General features: G+C 51.6%; 1 protein-coding gene across 1 annotated transcript in view; it reads left to right on the plus strand.

The window, feature by feature from the left end:
• The first annotated feature begins 3462 nt into the window (after nt 1-3462).
• Rtn4rl1 (reticulon 4 receptor like 1) overlaps nt 3463-19417 on the plus strand; it is a 76032-nt gene continuing 60077 nt past the window's right edge. The window contains exon 1 of the mRNA XM_048367303.1: nt 3463-3801. Coding sequence (XP_048223260.1) covers nt 3789-3801 — 13 coding nt within the window. The 5' untranslated portion in view covers nt 3463-3788. The remainder of the gene's footprint in view (nt 3802-19417) is intronic.

Genomic DNA, 19417 nt, shown 5'->3' on the forward strand with positions numbered 1-19417 from the left:
GAATTTCAGATCATAAATCCTATCTCTTCAGCACACTAAGGCAAAGCCCATGGAAAATTTCAATTTTTTTTGTTTGTTTTGTTTTGAAGCTTGGTCCTGGAGATGGAACTTAAGGCCTGAAGACTATCCCTGAGATGCTTTTATTTGTTGTTGTAGGTTGTGGGGCTTGAACTCAGGGCCTAGGCACTATCCCTGAGCTTTTTTTTTGTTTGAAGCTAGTACTCTACACTTTGTTTTGGTTTTGCCAGTCATGGGGCTTGAACTCAGGGCCTGAGCACTGTCCCTGGCTACTTTTTGCTCAAGGCTAGCTCTCTGTCATTTGAGCCACAGCACCACTTCTTTTTCTGTGTTGCTGAGGAATCAAACCCAGGGCTTCATGCATGCTAGGCAAGCACTCTACCACTAAGCCACATTCCCAGCTTTGAACTACACTTTGAACCACAGCTCTACTTCCGATTTTCTGGTGGTTAATTGGAAATAAATGTCTAACAGGTTTTCTTACCCAGGCTAGCTTCGAACCACGATTCTCAGCTCTGTCTTCTGAGTAGCTAGTATTACAGGCATGAGCCACCAGTGCCTGACTTCCCTGAGCTTTTTTGCTCAAGGCTAATGAGCTAACCACTTGAGTCACAGTTCCACTTCCAGGTGTGTGTGTGTGTGTGTGTAATTGGAAGAATCACTTTCCTGCCTGGGCTAGCTTTGAACTGCGGCCCATAGAGCTCAGCCTCCTGAGAAGTTAGGATTATAGGCATGAGCCACAAGTGCCTGGTTTTAGCATTCCACGTCAGATCGTTAACAAAGCAATGACTTCTTCCTGTTGCTCATCCCTAAGGGCCTATTGTTAGAGGAAAGATGATAAAGGTCCCATTCTCTTATAATATCGCCTTTGTCCTGAATGAACAACCTTGGACTATTAGGAAGCCCAGTAATGCCTGGAAGAACAGGTATTATAGTGCACCCCACAACATTGCAGTGCCGGACAGTAGGAGCTGACATTCAACTTGGGCTGAGGATATCTCCATCTGTCTGTGGGGGTCTCCCTTCCTGAGTTACTCAGAAGTCTGAGTAATTACTGTTTGACAAGAAGGCGGGTTCAGTACACCCCCCACATTACACCACAACACCTGCCTACGGCCACCCCCACCTCTTGGCCAGACTCCAAGTCAGCACCCAGCCTTTCCAAAGCCTGAAATAACTACTTAGCACACTCACTCCATCCTACTTAGCCTGATGCTAGAGTTTGTGGGGCAGAGGGTCACAAGGAGGCAGCTTGAGAGAGTGCTAAAAGAGGATTGCGTACCCTGATTCAAGCCCATCTTTAACACTGGTCTACTGTGTGACAGAAAGCAAATAAGCAGTTTGATCTTTCTGGGCTTTAGCTACAGAGGACCTCTGTAGCTCTCAGTGCCCTAGAGTTTAGCTCTGGTATCTGTCTAGCCAGGCTCAGGCACAGGTATGGGGTCACTGCAGGTTTGTACCTGGTGGAGGCTAAACGAATGCCTCATGTTGTTACCCCAAGAGAGATCTAGCTTAATTTCCTAAACAAAATTTTCTCACTTCTTGACATTTGCATTTTCACTCCTCCCTGGAATACCCTCCCCATCATGAAATCATCCCTTAGGGCACATCTTCTGTATTTCTTAATTATCCTTCACTTCCTTAGGTAACAAAGCATTCCCACACCTATAACCTCTGTCCCACTCTAAAATGGAATATGACTTTTTTTTTTTTGCCAATCCTAGGGCTTGAACTCAGGGTCCTAAGCACTGTCCCTGAGCTTCTTTTGCTCAAGGCTCTACCACTTGAGCCACAGCACCACTTCCAGCTTTTTCTGCTTATGTGGTACTGAGGAATCAAATTTACGCACTCTACCACTAAGCCACATTCCCAGCCCCCATATGCCTCTATCATCATCACTATGCCAGCTTCTGGAAATCTGAATGTGGACTCCTCATGCCAGCTTCCCAACAATGCTCTGTTTGATTATTTATTTAGTGCTATTCCTGGGGCTTGAACGCATGGCCTGTGCACTGTGTCCTGAGCTTTTGTGCTCAAGGCTAGTGCTCTGCCACTTTGATCCACAAGCCACTTCTGGCTTTTTTGTTAGTTTCCTGGAGGTCAGTGTTTCATAAACTTTCCTGCCCAGGCTGGCTTTGAACCTCCATTATCAGATCTCAGCCTCCTGAGTTGCTGGGATTACAGTCATGAGCCACTGGTGCCCAGTTCCTGCTTTTTTTTCTAAGCACCACCATCATTTACTCCATTAGAGTGTAAACTCCACGAGGACAGAGACCTTGTCTTTTTCTCTGGCTAAATTCCCAGAGATAGTAGTGCCTCACACATGATAAGCCTTCAATAAAAGGTGTGTTGAACGAATGAGTAGATCCAATCTTTTCCTATCTCAAAAAAAAAAAAACAAAAACAAAAAACCTCTCTTATACCGGGCCAGTAGGGGGTGCTGGCCTCCACCCAGGATCTCGCATGGTTTGAGTCTTCTCTCACATTCTGCCCAATGGGGTCCCTTCGGACCCGCTTGCTAAGCGATGTCTCTCCATTTTCCGAGACTCCCCGGAGTGGGCGGGGTGAGGACAGAAACAGCACCCCCCCCCCCGCCGCCCCGGCAGAGGTCGCCCACCGGAACCTCTCACTAGGTCCTTCCTACGGGATTTGCAACTGCACTTCCCCAAATGATTGCTGCTTTGTGCGTCCCCACCCCACCCCCCCCCCCAACAATGTCCTGGGACGCGGGATGGGGGACGGTTGGTTCTCCCGCGCTGTTCTGGGAAGAGCCGTCGAGCCTTGGAGGAGGAAGGGGCGCTGGCCAGGAAAGAGAGGGGCGGGGGTGCGGACTTGTGATCCGGACTCTGGGTAGCGGACTCCGGGGCGCACGCTTCCAGCCGCCTTTCCCGATGACCTCCAGCGACGAAGGGCGAGCCGGCGGGGGCTGGGCTGCGGGTGCGGGCTCCGGGAAGCCTGCGGGGCCCGGGAGGGCGTTTGGGGTGGCCCGACGACCCGCCTAGGGGCTGGGACAGGTGCTTGGACGGACGCGGACCCAGGATGGTCCCCGGGGGCGGGCACCGCGAAAACACCTTGGGAGGCGGCGCCGCATGGCTGAGCGCCGCTGCCCTGGGAATAGGACGGCGCTCGGCACCGCGAGCTGAGAGCACTTTCATAAATTTTGTATGGGAGGCGCTCCGTGAGCGGGGGCGGGGAGCGGAGCGGGAGGGAGGGAGCTAGCTAGCGAGGGAGGGAGGGAGGAGGAGAAGAGGTGGGGGAAGCCGGGGGGAGGAAGGGAGGCGCCCCGCTCCGCCGATCGCTCGGTCCTGCAAACGCGCGCCGGGCGCTTACCCCGGAGCTCGGCTGTGCGTTCGAGCGCCCTTTTGCAGCAGCCGCGGCGGCGGCTGCCCGAGGGGGCGGCGAGGAGGGGGCCACGGCCGGCCGGCCGGGGTGGGGGGCGGCGTCCTCCCTCAAAACCGCCTGCAAAGTGCTCGGAGCGGTAGAAGCAGGCCGCCGGCTCCGCGGAGCCAGCCGCTCGCCCCGGAGCTGGGAGAGCGCACGGGGGTCCGTTGGCAGTGCCGCGGTTGCTGGCGGGCGCCGGTGCCCTCGGCGCGAGGGGCTTGGGCTCACCATGCCCCAGCGGGGCCGGGCCGCCGGGCACAAGCGGATCCCCGGCTTGCCCCCGCCTCGGAGCACTCGGATTAGCTGCAGCTGGCGCCCGGGTATTTGAATCTGGACCCCGGGAGGGAGCGCACCTAGGCCGACCTCGGAGCGGCGGCCCCGCGGCCAACATGCTTCGCAAAGGTGAGGTGGAACGGCAGGGGCAAGTTGGAGTTGGAGGCGCACGGGGCAGAGCCACGAGCACGGGAGCTGTCCAGCACCGAGGATCGGGTCTGGGGAGCAGCCCCCGACGAGCCGGCTGGCTTTGTCTGTCGCGCCCGCCGAGGGGCTGCTGCCGGGGCCACAGTGGACTGTGGCGAGACGCGGGGTTTGCTCCGGGAACCGAGAGCCAGGCCTGGAGATGGAGCCCGAAGGGTCAGTCTGAGACCGGAGTGAGCGGCCTGTGTGTGTACATGGGGAGCTGGCCTCCTGGGACCTTTGCTTTGCCATTCTAAAGTTTTGCACTTGCAGGCTCCAAGCCCTGCGCGGGCACCCGCCCCGGCTTCTGCCGCTTGGCGGGGCCAGGTCCAGCCCGCGCTCCCGTGCAGCCGGCGGTCAGCCTCCGCGCAGCCTCGGCGCTCACCGCGTGCCGTGGGGCTCGCCGCGCGCGGCCGGGACGCGGGCGCCTTCCCAGCAGCCCTGGTCCATCCCCGGGGACGAGCTCTGGGCGTCCACGGAGGCCGGGGAGTGGCAAGCGCCTCCAGTCCGGTTCCTCAAACTTTCCCAAGGCTTGGATCGCAAGGACGCGAAGGCGAAAAGCCGTGCGGCGCCGGCAGCGAGCGCGGCCGGCGCCAGGCTCAACTTGAGAAGCGCTGGTCCCGCGACCACCTTGCCCGGACTCCCCGGCAGCCCCGCCGGAGACTGCGCGAGGCAAAGTTACCGCGGGAGTCAGGGAAGCCCTGCCGCGCCCCCACGTGGTTGCCGCGCGGGGTGCGGTCCCTCGGGCCCCCAGGAGGGCAGGTGACCGCGCCGCGAGCCCGAGGACTCGCTACCCGCAGCTCTGGCCTCTACGTTCACTGCTCTCCCAAGCCACGTCCCAGCGTGCTGTGGCGCCTAGCTGGGACCCCCGAGTCCCTGGCCTTGGCGGGGAGGGGGCCGAGGCGCGGCGCCCGCGCCTGGCTGTCCCCGCCCTGCGGGAGCCCAGTGAGGCGGGAGCTCAGGTAGCGGAGGGGCCTGATCCCTGCGCTCCGCGCTCCAGCCTTAATCCGCCCCTGTTTCCATGGCAACAGACCGAGGTGTCGTAAGCACCGGATTCTGACCTCACAGCAGGATGGGGAAGGAGAAAACGGGCAGGGGGAGGTGGTGGAGGTGGGGAGAAGTGAAGCCCCGTGATGGGAGGAGAGAAGCAGATACGGGGAGATGGAGGAGACTGAGATAAGCTGGTGAGACAGGTGGGTGGAAAAAAAAAAATCACGCCTTTTATGGGGGTAGGAAAGACCGAGTGGTGGGCTGGCCTTGGGCCAACCACTTGGTCGCCCAATTGTGCAGGGAGAGTCACAAACTTGTGTGTGACTTGTGCCCTCCACGTGGGTTGGTGCAGGATGAGGCGTGCGGGGGAGGACTGGCTGCATTTCACTGTGGTGTGGAAAAAGTCTCTGCGGCTAGTTGGAGAAACCGTTCCACTGTTCCACCCCAGTTCCTTTCCCTGCAGAAAGGCACAGAAAACCCTTTTCAGCAGTCTCTCCGTACGGGCCAGACTGTCTGCATGGAGATAGTGCTTTTTACGCCTGAGAACAGGCCTAAGTCTGAGAAGAAGCATGGAGCAAGCAAACTTGCCCAAGTGGGGAAGGCTTTCCAGGCAGTTTTAAAAGGCCGCCATGTCTGGGCTGTAGGTCTGTGATAGAGATAACAAGGAAGAACTGACATCTTTCTTCCCTTTTGGTCTTTTGTCTTTTGGCAGTGTACAGTTAAAAAATGAGCCACGAGGCAGCCCACACACTTTATTCATATGGTTTAGGTGCCCAGGGAGGCGCCAGCAGCATCGGGGAGCTTTCTTGGCTACTCTCTCTAGCCAGAGGCCCAGCTCAAGATGAGCCCGGTGCATTCTGGGGGCTGCTCCCTGGGGCTGGGAGGCTCCTTATCCTGCTCAAGAGGTAGCCACTGGAGGCTTGGCAGTCACGTGTGTTTGCTGTTTTTCCCTTCTTTGCACAGCCTGGTTGGTGGGAGAGGTTCCACCTGCAAAAGATGTTTGCACCCCTATTGGCCTGGGGGAAAAGGAGTAGAGAAAGCCTTATCTAGCACTGGCCTTGGGTGGCCTGGAGCTTGCTGCTGGGGCCTTATGTGAGCAAATGACTTTTGTTTTGGTCCTTTCCTGGGCAATTTCCTCTCCCAGTCTCTGATCTGATCCTTTAGATTTATCCCTTTTGCACACATGGAGAGTATGCCCAGATTATCTGTGGGGATTCTTAGGTGTGTGCCCAAAGCTGAAAGTATGCCTCAGGCTAATGCCAAGAGAACTAGCCATTGAAGTTTGTTTCTGGAATTGTTTCCAAAAGCTCCAGACCACACTGTTACAGAATATAGGCTGATATAGTTGTTGCCTATCAGATGCAAAGCCCTATATGGGGTCTATGACCTGAGCGAGTATAATAGTTGGATTTGAAAAAGGGTTTGATGGATGAAGAATGCATAGCCCTCCCTAGATCCTGAGAGCAAGGGGAAGAGGATGCTTTGGACCATGAAAGTTGTCTACCACTAGAGCCACACACTGCTCCACTTTGGTTAATTGGAGATAAAAGTCTCACAGGCTTTCCTGCCCCAGCTGGCTTCAAATGTCCATCTTCAGATCTCAACCTCCTTACTAGCTAAGATTACAAACATGAGTGACCAGCACCTAGTTCTTTCTGATTTCTGATTGTCCTATGAAGCCTGTCCCCTCGCAGGCTGTTTCAGGGGTAGTTGGGGGTACTGTCTTTGCATCTCTTAATGAATGGACTTTACTAGCTGCAGCCCCACCTCTGTGACCAGAAGCGCCCCAGTGGGATCCAGTTGCTGACAGAGCTGGTAGCTGTAGGCTTCAGCAGCTGCTCTACTTGCTCTTCCATCTCCTGGCATGCCCTGGCAGAATCGGGGATATAAAAAGCAAGCCTCTAGTTAAGAGAGATGAGAGGCAGGCAGGGCAAGCAAGGCCTGGAGCCATCCAGCAACATCCAGGAAGGAAGGGCAGCCTGCTGGGGGCTTTGCTTTGCCAGAGCAACCTGCTTAAGGTCAGGATCTATGGTTTTCATTTTTCGAGCTATAAAAACAGAATGCAAATCAAGAGCCTCTGGGCTAATACAGAACCTTTCCTTAAAGTTTTTGTCTTGTTAAGCAAGGAAAGAGAATGCCAAATAGGCTTTGTTAAGTGGCAGTCTAATTAATAATTTAAAATCTTGTAGCTGTCTTTCATTAGAATTTATCTGTACATCAACCACAAAATCAGTCAAACATACTCATTTATAAGTTAATGCCATCCTTGAATAATTCAACAAGAGCTAGATTAAGGCCTGCAACCCAGTATGATGCATTTTGTTTTCTTGGTTTCCGATAACCAGATGGGCTTATCTAGTGACTGAATTGGACTTCTTCCTTGTTGGAAGAAGGGAAAGGAGAATGAGGGGCCATGGTGTTATCAGATGTTCAGTAGATTTGAATCTAGAGGTTCCCTAGGTGATGGGAGATTCTCCCTGTGGACAGATGCAAGCAGGCAGCATCTCTGTATCTCTTTGAAGCCAAACAGGATTCAAAGCTGTTGACAATATAGACTTCTTAGCTCCAATAGAGAGAAGAGCGTTCATGGACAACCAAGATACTGATTTCTGCTGTGGAAGAAGCATGAAGGGAAATACAAGAGCCTTTATCCAAGAGGGCTAAGACAGTAGACTTTTTAAACCTAAGTCCAAGTACAGAAGTGGAATTTCAGTCTCTACACACCATTTCTGTCCAGATGGAGAAAAGTAGACCAGGAGAACCAATGTCACCAAAATGCCTCCTTCATCATCTTTGTGTGTGTGTGTGTGTACTGGAGCTTGGACTACAGGTCTCTGGCTCTCACTTGGCTTTTTCGCTCAAGACTGGTGCTCTACTACTTTAGCTACCCCACCTCCAGCTTTTTGGTGGTTAATTGGAAATAAGAGTCTCTCAGATTTATCTGCCCAGGCTGACTTCAAACCACAATCCTCAGATCTCAGCCTCCTGAATAGCTAGGATTACAGGTGTGAGCTATCAGTGCCTGGCCATCATTAACTTCTGATTGTCTACCTCCTTCCTCAAAACTCCTGGATCTTACTCTAGGAAAAAACCAAGAGGAGGAAATTTAGGGGAACAGCAGGATATCCCAGCAGAGAAGACACAGAAAAAGCTGCTAAGAAAAGGCCTTGCGTTCATATTCAATCTGCAGCTCGGATAAAGGCCAGGAAGCAGCATAGCATCCCCCTGTGAGCTCACACTATGTTAACAGTGTGTTTTGGTTCTGTTTCTATCATGACAACACGGGGCCAATTCTTCACTGCAGTTCCATATTCTTTGTATTTTTTTTTTTTTTGAGATAGGATCTCATTATATAGCTCAGGCTGACCTTGAACTTAGAGTCCTGCTACCTTGGCCTAAGTACTAGAATTACAAGTGTGCAACAGTTTCATTGTGCTCCATTTCAGTAGGGAAACTGTCCAGGATCCAAATTCCTAGCATAGGCATTCTGGTTTCTCCTTTGTAGGACAGAACTCCAGAGCATTCTGTGTCTGGCCCAGCCAACAACTTTCAGCCCTCCTAGGGTTAAAAGGTGCTATGTGTGGAGATGGGGTAGAGAATCAGAGCAAATATGCACTTGGAGCTTGGAGAAGTTCTTAGCCAAGTTTGACAAGAAGAAGTCTCGTTAAGAAAAGGCAATGTCATGGGCTGGGGATATGGCCTAGTTGCAAGAGTGCCTGCCTCCTATACATGAGGCCCTGGGTTTGATTCCCCAGCACCACATATACAGAAAATGGCCAGAAGTGGCGCTGTGGCTCAAGTGGCAGAGTGCTAGCCTTGAGCAAAAAGAAGCCAGGGACAGTGCTCAGGCCCTGAGTCCAAGCCCCAGGACTGGCGAAAAAAAAAAAGAAAAGGCAATGTCAGAGAAGAGGTAGGCGTTTGCTCCTTTGACCTGGGGCAGAGCTGACAGCAGATGGGCCCAAGGAAGGGGAGGCTTAGGAGGTGAATCCAACCCCAAGCTTTGGCTACATCTTTTGGACTGGACCTGAGGAAGGGAAGGGGGACAGTCATCTTGAAGGATGTCAAAAACGGGTCTGTTGAGTACCATCTGCAGTGAAGTAGTGGGTAAGGTTAAAACAGAGAGGAGATGACAGGGAGGGAACAGATGGCCGAGGAAGCAAAATAGCTTGGTGAACGGGAACAGAGCCTCCAGGGATGGGCAGAAGGCAGGACCTCAGTACTGAGTGCCGGAAGCAGCCCTTTCCTTGGGGTACAATAGCCAGGCTACCCTGGTAGATGTGAGTCAGAGAGCTGGGTATGGTAGAATGTCCCTATGATCTCAGCACTTGGGAGGCAGGAAGATCACAAGTTCCACGCCAGCTTGGGCTATACAGCAAATTCAAATCCATCATGGGCTATACAGAGTGAGACTCTGTCCCGATAATCCAAGGGCTGAGGAGCTTTCGCTCAGTTTGAGCACTTGCTTAGCATGTACGAAGATCTAGCTTCTGTCCCTAGCAAAAACAAATTTTGTTTTAGATTTAGTGCTGGTCCTGGGGCTTGAACTCAGAGCCTGGGCACTATCCCTGAGCTTTCGTGCTCAAGGTTGGTGTGCTACCACTTGGACGGACCACAGTTATATTTCTGGCCTTTTGGTAGTTAATTAGAGATAAGAGTCACATGGACTTTCCTGGCTGGCTTCAAACCATGATCCCCATCTGGGAATATGGCCTAGTGGCAAGAGTGCTTGCCTTGTATACATGAAGCCCTGGGTTCGATTCCTCAGCACCACATATATAGAAAATGGACAGAGGTGGCGCTGTGGCTCAAGTGGCAGAGTGCTAGCCTTGAGCATAAAAGAAGCCAGGGACAGTGCTCAGGCCCTGAGACCAAGCCCCAGGACTGGCAAAAAACCAAACCAAACCAAACCAAACCAAAAATAAACCATGATCCCCAGATCTCAGCCTTCTGGGTAGCTCAGATTACAGGATACCAGCATCCACCCCAAATAATTTAAAAAAGAGAGGGAGGCATTAGGACAGTGAATGGTCCAAGAGAAGACCTTAGAGGATTTTTTGTTTGTTTGTTTGTTTGTTTTTGTCTTTCCTTTTTTGGTACTGAAGATCAAACTCAGAATGTTGCAATGCTGGGCAAGTGCTTTGCCACTGAGCTACATTTCAGCCCTCTGCCAGCGACTGGCTTCAGGGTGAGGGTCACAGTTGCAGGGATGATGAATTGGGGTAGGAGTTATGGCTAGCTTGGTACCCACCACTACAGCAAGGGGAAGCTACCTTGGGTCTCAGGAAGATTCTTGGTTGTTGGGAGAAGATATGGATTCCAGCAGGGACTAGATCTTGCTTTCCAACTGCCTTCACTCCATTTCTTCTAATCCCTGTGCATGGGCTGACAATAGCTGTTTATGTTTGCTAAGTACTTTTTTTTTTTCTTTTCAGTCCTGGGGCTTGGGACTCAGAGCCAGAGCACTGTCCCTGGCTTCTTTTTGTTCAAGGCTAGCACTCTACCTCTTGAGCCACAGCACCATTTCTGGCCTTTTCTGTTTATGTGGTGCTGAGGAATTGAACCCAGGGCTTCATGCGTGCTAGGCAAGCACTCTACCACTAAGCCACATTCCCAGCCCACCTAAGTACTTCTTATTATGGGCTAAGTGCCTGATCTCATGCCATCTCCAAAATCATCCTGTAAACTGTGGCTATGCTTGTTCCCATATTAAAGATGAGGAAATGGAGGCACAGGCAGGTGCAGTCTCTGTGCCTGGGTCTCCCAGCTGGCACACTGCTGAATCAGGCTTTAGTCTTAGGCTTGTCCGCCCAGCCCCTGAGTTTCCATATCTCACGTACCCATCTGTCTTAATTTCTGTGGCATTTGTTTTGTGGGTTTCTGGGTGCCGCTGAATCATTTGTATCCTGGTAGTTCCCCTGCACTCCCTTCCTGTGTTCCTTGGGGAGTTTCTCTGGCTAGGATTGGGGCCCTGAGACACTGTCTCATGTGCCCCCTTTTACTTATTTTGGACAGACAGAGACACGATTGATAATTGTCTGTGGGAGCAAAGACTCCAGAACATACTGGCCTATGGAGCTGACAGCTGGTGGGCTAGGGAGGCAGCCCCCTCCACTTACACCTGTGCCCTCCTTCCATGGCCCAGCCCTAGCCTGCTAGGACTCAGAGCTTCTCCTATCCCATTCCAACATCTGCTGAATCCCAGATGAAGCCTGGCAGAGAGTCGGGCTGATCTTGGGGGTTGGGAAAAGCAGAATCCCATTTTGGGGAGTGGAGGCCCCTTCCACTATGGTGAGGCGGGCACCTGATGTAGCAGATTTGGTGGTGCTTCTGAGCCTGTGATTACTGTCGCATCAGTCAGGGGAGTTTGGAGACAAAACTGCAAACAGCCCCTGCTATCTGATTCACCCAAGTCACTCTGGGGGCCTCTGTGCTGGCACAGCAAGAGGGCTGGCACAATACAGAGTGTGTGTGTGTGTGTGTGTGTGTGTAGAAACACACCTGGCGAGCATGCAACAGGCTCTCAGTGTGCACACCTGAGGTTCACTGTTGTAAAGCAGTGCACCACTAGCATACTGGAGCGGACATGGCACCCACGCGCTCTTGGTCCACTAGCATGGCTTGGTGCCATGCGAGCTGGTGAGCCACTCTGTAAGGGGATCTAGGAGTGGGCGGGCCAGTGCTGTGTGCACCACATGTCGAGTACAAAGCTTGCAGAGTGCGTGTGTGGCTCGCCCTCACCCAGTGTGGGTGGGCACGACTTGTCACACATCTGCCAGGGGACAGACCAGTGCAGCCCCCAGAGATGGAGCCTCTTGGCAGCTTGCTGGCTTGATTCCAGAGGGTAGTAGCATTGCGGGGACAATTGCATTAGTCTGCAGGAAATCGAGCAAGTCTTTCCTGAGTCAGGAGAAAAGCTGGGCTCCCCGTGCAGCCTGTTGAAGCAATGTGAAAGTTTACTTTCCAAAGTGTCAGGGGCTGATCCCTCTCCTCTCTCTCCTCTCTTCTCTCTCTCTCTCTGTCTCCCTCCCTCCCTTCCTTTCTCCCTTCTTCCCTCTCTCCCTTCTTTTTCCTCTTTTCTTTCTGCTCCAGAGCCAACTGATAGTGAAGGCCTTTACATATGCTTATGTAGAGAGATTCATGAGGCCCTGGAGAGAGGGGGGCGGATTGGCATTCTTCTTACGATGATTTATTTATAGGACGATTGGATGATGGGATATGGAGGCCAAGGTGCCTCCATTAGCGAGAAGCACACAAGGCAGGAAGCCTTGCTCTGCGTTTGACATTTAGTGGGACGACTCCTACCAGGGAGCTGCTTTTTCTTTTAGAAGGTTTTGCCTTTAATGTTCTATTCATGGGCTTCTCTGGGCCGGCTGGGAGAAGGAAGGAGCATGTGGTGAAATCGGCCAGGGACTGGGGGCTGGCTGGCCTGAGGAGAAGCAGGGAGGTCACCCCGTGGCCAGCGTTGGGCAGCCTGGACAGGCTGGAGGCTGGAGAAAAGCAGCTCTGCTCTTGCGCCACAGGCAGTCTGCCTGCCCGCTGCCTCTCGTTGGCTTGTGCTGCATGCGACACGCTGCGTGTTTACTTTCCTGTCTATCTTTCTCTCCATGGGCTGCTGGGCTCTGTCTCTGACCGCAGCCCTGTGGCAATCATGGCTTTGGCCTTGCTATGGTTCTTTCCTTTCTGGGGACTTTAGGGTTATGGAAAGAAGATCCCTCCCCACCCCTACCCCCCAACCACAGATGGAATGCTGGGGCTGGGTTTTGACTGGCTCATTAGGATTCTGGACATGTCTCCTCTTGGAGCCTCAGTTTACCCACCTGTAAGATGACTAGGTTGATGATCTTTGAAATGCTCTTCACCAGTACACAAGTTGTTTCAAATGGTCCTCCGTGTCAGAGCTCAGAATATAACAATACATGCATGCATGCATGCATGGGAGGAGGCCCCCCTTTTTGGCCTCACAGGCAAGTTGGCTGCTTCTTCAGGTTGGAGACTCCTCCACTGCCCAAGGACCAGATGTTCCCATGATCCTCTGTCACCTTCCTCATCCCACTTGCAGTGCATCATGGGTGGAAACCTGCCTGCTCTCCTTTGGCTTCCTCAACCCCTCGTAGGCCCTCCTAGCCAGACAGTCACACCTGAAGACCACTAGTACACTGACATGAAGAGCAGTGACCATCCCCTGGGGTATAGAGTTCAAGTTCTGGATTCTGCAGTGGGGAGGGTTGTTCTTCCTGTGACCATTTGCCTATCTCCTCCTGGTGGCACAGAAGGGTCATCTTCAGGAACAACCTCCTTATCCCCAGCCACCCCTCACTCCTCAAGCCAGACTCTCAGTTTCTCCCCCTTCACTCTGCTGATGCGGCTCCAACCTTAGTCTAAACCTAATCAACCTTTCCTTTCTCTCCCCAACCACTGGGAGCCTAGATTGTGTCAGTCTTGCAGTTTCCCTGGTTCTCCCCTCCATCCTGCTGAAGCGACTTCACTTCTTGCCATCCCTCAGTTCCAGGCCTTCCTGGGCAAGTGCCTGGATCCTCCTCCTTTCTGTACTCTGCTGGTGGGGGGGGGGGGGGCTCTGCACTCCCCTAGGTGCAGTGGCCATTTGCTGATATCATTTCCAACCAAGGTGCTGCTCCTGATGTCCAGAGCATCTGTCAGGCCTGTACCCCCCCCCCCCCTTTCCCCAGTGATCCCCTCCACTGGCTCCTCAAACCTAGTGAGTCTGGAACTGTAGCGCTACTTTCTTACCCTTGGCTCACAGCAAATTGTACCTTCCCTGTTTTCCCCCATCTGGGTATCCAGCACCATCATTCTACTGTCCACACCAGCCCAAGAACGGGAATCCCCCGATGATCCCCTCTCACCCAGTCCCCTCCCCATAGTTTATCATGGAAAAGTCCTGCCTGCTCTCCCTCAGCTCCCCTCACACTTCCTCTGCTGCCTGGCCAGCCTCCCCCCAAGCCCAGGCTGATGTCCTCTTCCCACCATCCCAGTGGCCTCCCTGCCTCCTCACTTGCAGTCATCCGATGCAGGCTTTCCACTAAAGCCAGATTCTATAGTGCTGCCTCTTTTTTCTTCCTCTCTACACCTTTATTTTTTTTCATTGACACATTGTACATATTTATGGGGTACCATGTGATATTCTGTCACTCTCTTGCTTAAAAACCTTCAGAGATTGCCTTTTCCTTCAGGGGATGGCCTAGTCTTCACAGCAGAGCTGTCAAGCCCTCCTACCTAGTCCCACCTGCGCATTGCTCCCTGCTCTCTACTCCCTACTTTGAACTCTGAGCTCTAGGTCTGCTCCACTTCCATTCAACCAAATCATGTTAAATCTCTAAGGATTTGTGTGAGCAAATCTGCCTAGAACATTCCTTGTTGTTTCTTCTCCATTCACTCCTACCCTTCAGGTCTCAGCTAGCATATTATCATTTTCTCCCTCCCTCTCTCTCTCCCTCCCTCCCCCCCTCTCTCTCCCTCCCTCCCTCCCTTACTCCCTCCTTTCCTCACTCTCTCCCTTCCTCCCTTCCTGTGCCAGTACTAGATCTTGAGCTCAGGGCCTTTTTTGCTCAAGAATAGGACTCTGTCATTTGAGCCATACCTTCACTTAGGCTTTTTGGTGGTTACTTGAAGATAAGTTTCACAGACTTTCCTGCCCAGGCTGGCTTTGAATTGAGATCCTCAGATCTCAGCCTCCTGAGTAGCTAGGATTACAGGTGTAAGCCACCAGCACCTAGCCATAGTACCTTTTCTTTTCTTTCTTTCTTTTTGGTCAGTCATGGGGCTTGAACTCAGCGCCTGGGAGCTGGTCCCCAAGCTTTTGTGCTCAAGGCTTTCAGCCACTACTACTTTAAGCCATGGAGCCACTTCCATTTTCTGGTGATTTGTTGGAGATAACAGTTTCTTGGACTTTCATGCCTGGGCTGGCTTTGAACTGTGATCCTCAGATCTCAGCTGCCCAAATGGCTAGGATTACGGGTGTGAGCCACTGGTGCCCAGTTCACACTACTTTTTCTTAAGGAGTCTTCCTCCATTCCCTGGACTAAAGAGAGACCTGAACCTCCCTGTCCTAGCACTCAGCCCACTTATTTTTTTTTGCAGTTGTAGGACAGTTGCAGTTGTAGTTGAACTCAGGGCCTGGGTGCTATCCCTCCCTGAGCGCTTCTGCTCAAATCTAGTGCTCTACCACTTTGAGCCACAGCTCCACTTCTGGTTTTCGAGCTGTTAACTGGGGATAAGAATCTGGACTGGTTCTGTGATCCTCAGATCTCAGCCTCCTGAGTAGCTAGGATTGCAGACGTGAGCCACCAGTGCCTAATCACACTCAATTCACTTTATTGCAGTCACTTTCTATCTTACCTGCAGAAGATCAGTTCCCTGGGGCAGCTGGCCGTGATCCTCCTCCTTGTTTGGCCAAGCCTCTTTCCATCCTGCTCTCTATTGCTCATGCTATTGGACCGTCCAAGTTCAACAATAGGCTCCCACATCCTTTTGCCTTTGTTTGGGTTCAGCCAGTGGTGAGCCAGTCCTGGGCTTTCTGGGTTGCTCTACCAAAGGTGGTTACCCACAGATTTCCCCAGAAGCACAGCCAGGGACTAGGCTTCAAGTAAGTAGTTTATTTGGGCAAGTGATCTTGGAAAGACCAGGGGGAATAAATGAGGAGGCGAGGCAGAGAAAGCAAGGAACCAGTTTAGGGCCCCAGTCAATCCCTCTGGGTAAAGAGACTTTGGAATACAGTCTAAAACATGTACTTCTCACCCCAAGGTTGGGGGAGCTGGGGAGCTGTGTAGCTTCTGTGGGAAGTCCTAATTCCCTGGCAATCTTGGCCTGCTCTAAGGGTGAGCAAAGCCAGCTCTACTGCTAAAGAAAGCCTCAGGCAAAAAAGGGGGGTGGAAGGCAAGCTGAGTACTGAAATGGTACAAGCTATGGCTGTGGGCAGGTCCTGGCTGCTGCAGCTGCCCAGCTCCTGCCAGTGCTGCTGTCTGCTACTCTTTCTGTGTCTAACTTTGGTAAGAGCTTCCTCTTCTCCTTCTGCCTGTGTGCGTGTGTGTGAGTGTGAGTGCGCCTGCATTTGCGTGTGTGTATGTGACATTATCTCTAAGGACTTTCCTATCTCTCCTCCTCTCCCTTTCCCTTCCCCTCTTTTCCTCTCTTCTCCTCTCCTTTCCACCTTCACCTACCCTCATCCCCTCATCTTTATTCTGTTTCTGTGTCTCTGTCCGTGTGTCTGTCTCTCATTCCAGAACATGAACTCTGTGCCTGGAGCTCTTGCTCAGAGCTTGTGTACTCAAACCTAGTGCTCTACTACTGGAGCCACACCTCTAGCCTTGCCCCCTCCCTTATATATTCATCCAACTAGGCAATCCCAGAATGCTCTGGTTCTTATCAGGACCTGACTAAAACCAGCATTTCACATCAAATTAAATGTAGCACATACTGACATTCAGTTTAAAAAAAGTGCTGAATCGATAAGCTAATGCATATCTCTATGAGATGATGGGCTAATGAATATTAAATGATTGTACACATAGGTTCAAACACAAGAAATTTAGTCAAAACCTTAATTTCTTTTATAAGCATACATTAGTTGTGTAAAGGAGGTTTCATTATGCCATTTCCACATATGTAAGCAATGCATCCCCATCCTGATCGACTTCTTCCCTTCTATCACTCTCTCCTGTTCTACTTTCCCCTTCTTAAAACAATTTTTTTTTTTTGGCCAGTCCTGGGGCTTGGACTCAGGGCCTGAGCACTGTCCCTGGCTTCTTTTTGCTCAAGGCTAGCACTCTGCCACTTGAGCCACAGCGCCACTTATGGCCATTTTCTGTATATGTGGTGCTGGGGAATCGAACCCAGGGCCTCATGTATATGAAGCAGGCACTCTTGCCACTAGGCCATATCCCCAGCCCTTAAAACAATTTTAACAGGTTTCATTATGTTCTGCAAATAACTTGTTTTCATTTTCTATTAATTGTTCATGCAAGTAACTATTTCATTTACCCTCTTCATTATTCTTCCCCACACCCCCATATCTACCCCCTCCAACAGAGCCTGACAAAAACTTAACTTTAAAATTCTTTTGTAATCATAAAATTAAATCATGAATACCTAAGGGTTGTCTTTGTGGTTGTTGAGATGGGATCTCCCTATGTTGCCCATTCTATCTGTAGTCCAGAACACAGTCAGTCTTGAAATCTAGAGTTCAGCTTCCCCAGTATGCAGGCACTTGGCTAAACTTAATGCTTCTCAGAGAGAAAGAAAAAGGAAGTACCAAGAAACAGGAGGAAACGGAATTTTCTTTTCTTTTCTTTTTTTTTGGCCAGTCCTGGGCCTTGGACTCAGGGCCTGAGCACTGTCCCTGGCTTCTTCCCGCTCAAGGCTAGCACTCTGCCACTTGAGCCACAGCGCCGCTTCTGGCCATTTTCTGCATATGTGGTGCTGGGGAATCGAACCTAGGGCCTCGTGTATCCGAGGCAGGCACTCTTGCCACTAGGCTATATCCCCAGCCCCGGAATTTTCTTTTGAGATGTAGAATGAAGTGGAACCAAGCAGTGTTTCCCTGTGCAATGCTTTGTAAAAGCAGGGAAGCCAGTCTGGTTCGCCCCATGTTGTAGATGAGGATACTGAAGCTCAGAGGGACTGGACAGCTCTCAGCAGAGCTATGGCCGCCACTGCCTCACCCCAGCCCGACACTACTCTGGTTTCTGATGCACGAGGAAAGAACACAGCGCTCTCACTTTGAAAAGTTTAGACTTGCAGGGCAAATTTTATTTGTTTGTTTCTTTATTTATTTATTTTGTCAGTCATGGGACTAGAACTCAGAGCCTGGGCCCTGTTCCTGAGCTCTATTGTTCATGGCTAGTGCTCTGCCACTGTGAGTCACAGCGCCACTTCCGGTTTTTCAGTGGTTAATTGGAGGTAAGAGTCTCATGGGGACTGGCTTGGAGCCAGGATCCTCAGATCGCAGCCTCCTGAGTAGCTACGATTACAGATGTGAACCACCAGTGCCTTAGCAGATTTTTATGGAACCAAATTTGCCCTATGGATTCCAAGGCAAATTAAACCTCTCTCGGACACTCTGTGCTTCAGAGATCTGAGCTGTGTCAATGAGGCTGGACCCCACATGAGGAGGTAAATTTGGCCGCCAAAGCTGAGCTCAGGTAGATTCCAAGGTGAGAAGACTACCTCTTTTGCTGGGCACTGGTGTCTCACACCTGTAATCCTAGCTACTCAAGAGGCTGAAATGTGAGGATCGTGGTTTAAAGCCTGCCTGGGTAGGAAAGTCTATGAGGCTCTTATCTCCAGTCAATCACCAGAAATCCAAATGCAGCACTGTGATTCAAACTGGTAGAATGCTAGCCTTGAGCAAAAGAGCTCAGCACCTAGGTCCCAAGTTCAAGTCCCACAACTCACAAAAAAAAAAAAAAATACTGCCTTTTTTTGTGTCCTCCCTCCCCTCCCTCTCCCTCTTCCTTCTCTTCCCCTCCCTTCTTTCTCCCCTCCCGTCTCCTTTCCCCTCTCTCCCCTCTCTTTCTGGCAGGGAGGGCTCCCAAATTGCTGCCCAGGCTTCGGTATAAATAGAACATCTGAGCAGAGAGCAAGGCAGGGCAGTTCACAGGGCCCCACTGCAGAGAATGATGCAGCTGAGAGGGGACATTTCGCCACCGAATCCAGTTGTGGGGTGGCAACAGGTCCAGGGCAGCCTGGAAGTGACAGTGGCTGTGGTCTTCCTCTGAAGACAGATTGGATGAATGTGTAGGTATTCAATGTAGCCAATAGGGAGTGGAAGACATAGTACAGGAGAAAGGGGTTAGCGCTAAGTAAGTGCAGCCTCTCTCTGGGCCCTCTCTTGGCCCTCTCCCTCCCAGCCAGTTTCAACTTTATCTCTATTGCTTCTTCACCTTTCAAGAGACTTAGGGTGACTACCCAAAGCTCGCCCTTCAAAGCCAGCCTTTCCCTGTCCCTCCCCCCCAGTGCACTGCCTCAGCAAAAATAAATAAACAAATAAGAATAGAAAGTAATGAGAGCTGTTATTTTAGAGAGATGAGCTGGGAAGCCTTTCTGACAAAGTGACATTTGAATGGAGGCCAAAGTGAAGTATGGGAAGAAGCTGCAGATGATGCCCCTGCTTAGGAAGAACTCTCCAGATAGAAGGAAAGACAGTGAGTGCAAAGTCCCCGAGGCAGGAGTGTTCCTGATATGGTACCTGGCTGCCCCTGTGGTTGTGAGCAGGACAGGTGGTTATGAGGTACATACCATGTACCTTTGAGGAACATGAGTGCTGGGAACGAGTCCCAAATCTGTTGACCACTTGGCCAGGGACTCAGAGACCAAGGCAATAGCTATGACAGGGTAAAGGGAGGAATTGGGGATCCTTTGTATCAGAGTCAGACACCTCTTCTGTTTAGCTCTTTACGTGGTGCAGGCTATACCCTAAGCACCTGACCAGAGACCAAGTCTCATACTCCAAATCATATACTATAGAACTGAGCTCTGTGTGTAACTTTGTTCTCTTGTAGTCAGGCCTGAGTTCCTTGTGGATGCCATCATTTTCTATGTAGAGTGGGGCAGTGTG

The sequence above is a fragment of the Perognathus longimembris genome, chromosome 17 (assembly GCF_023159225.1).
Source record: "Perognathus longimembris pacificus isolate PPM17 chromosome 17, ASM2315922v1, whole genome shotgun sequence".
Taxonomy (NCBI): Eukaryota; Metazoa; Chordata; class Mammalia; order Rodentia; family Heteromyidae; genus Perognathus; species Perognathus longimembris.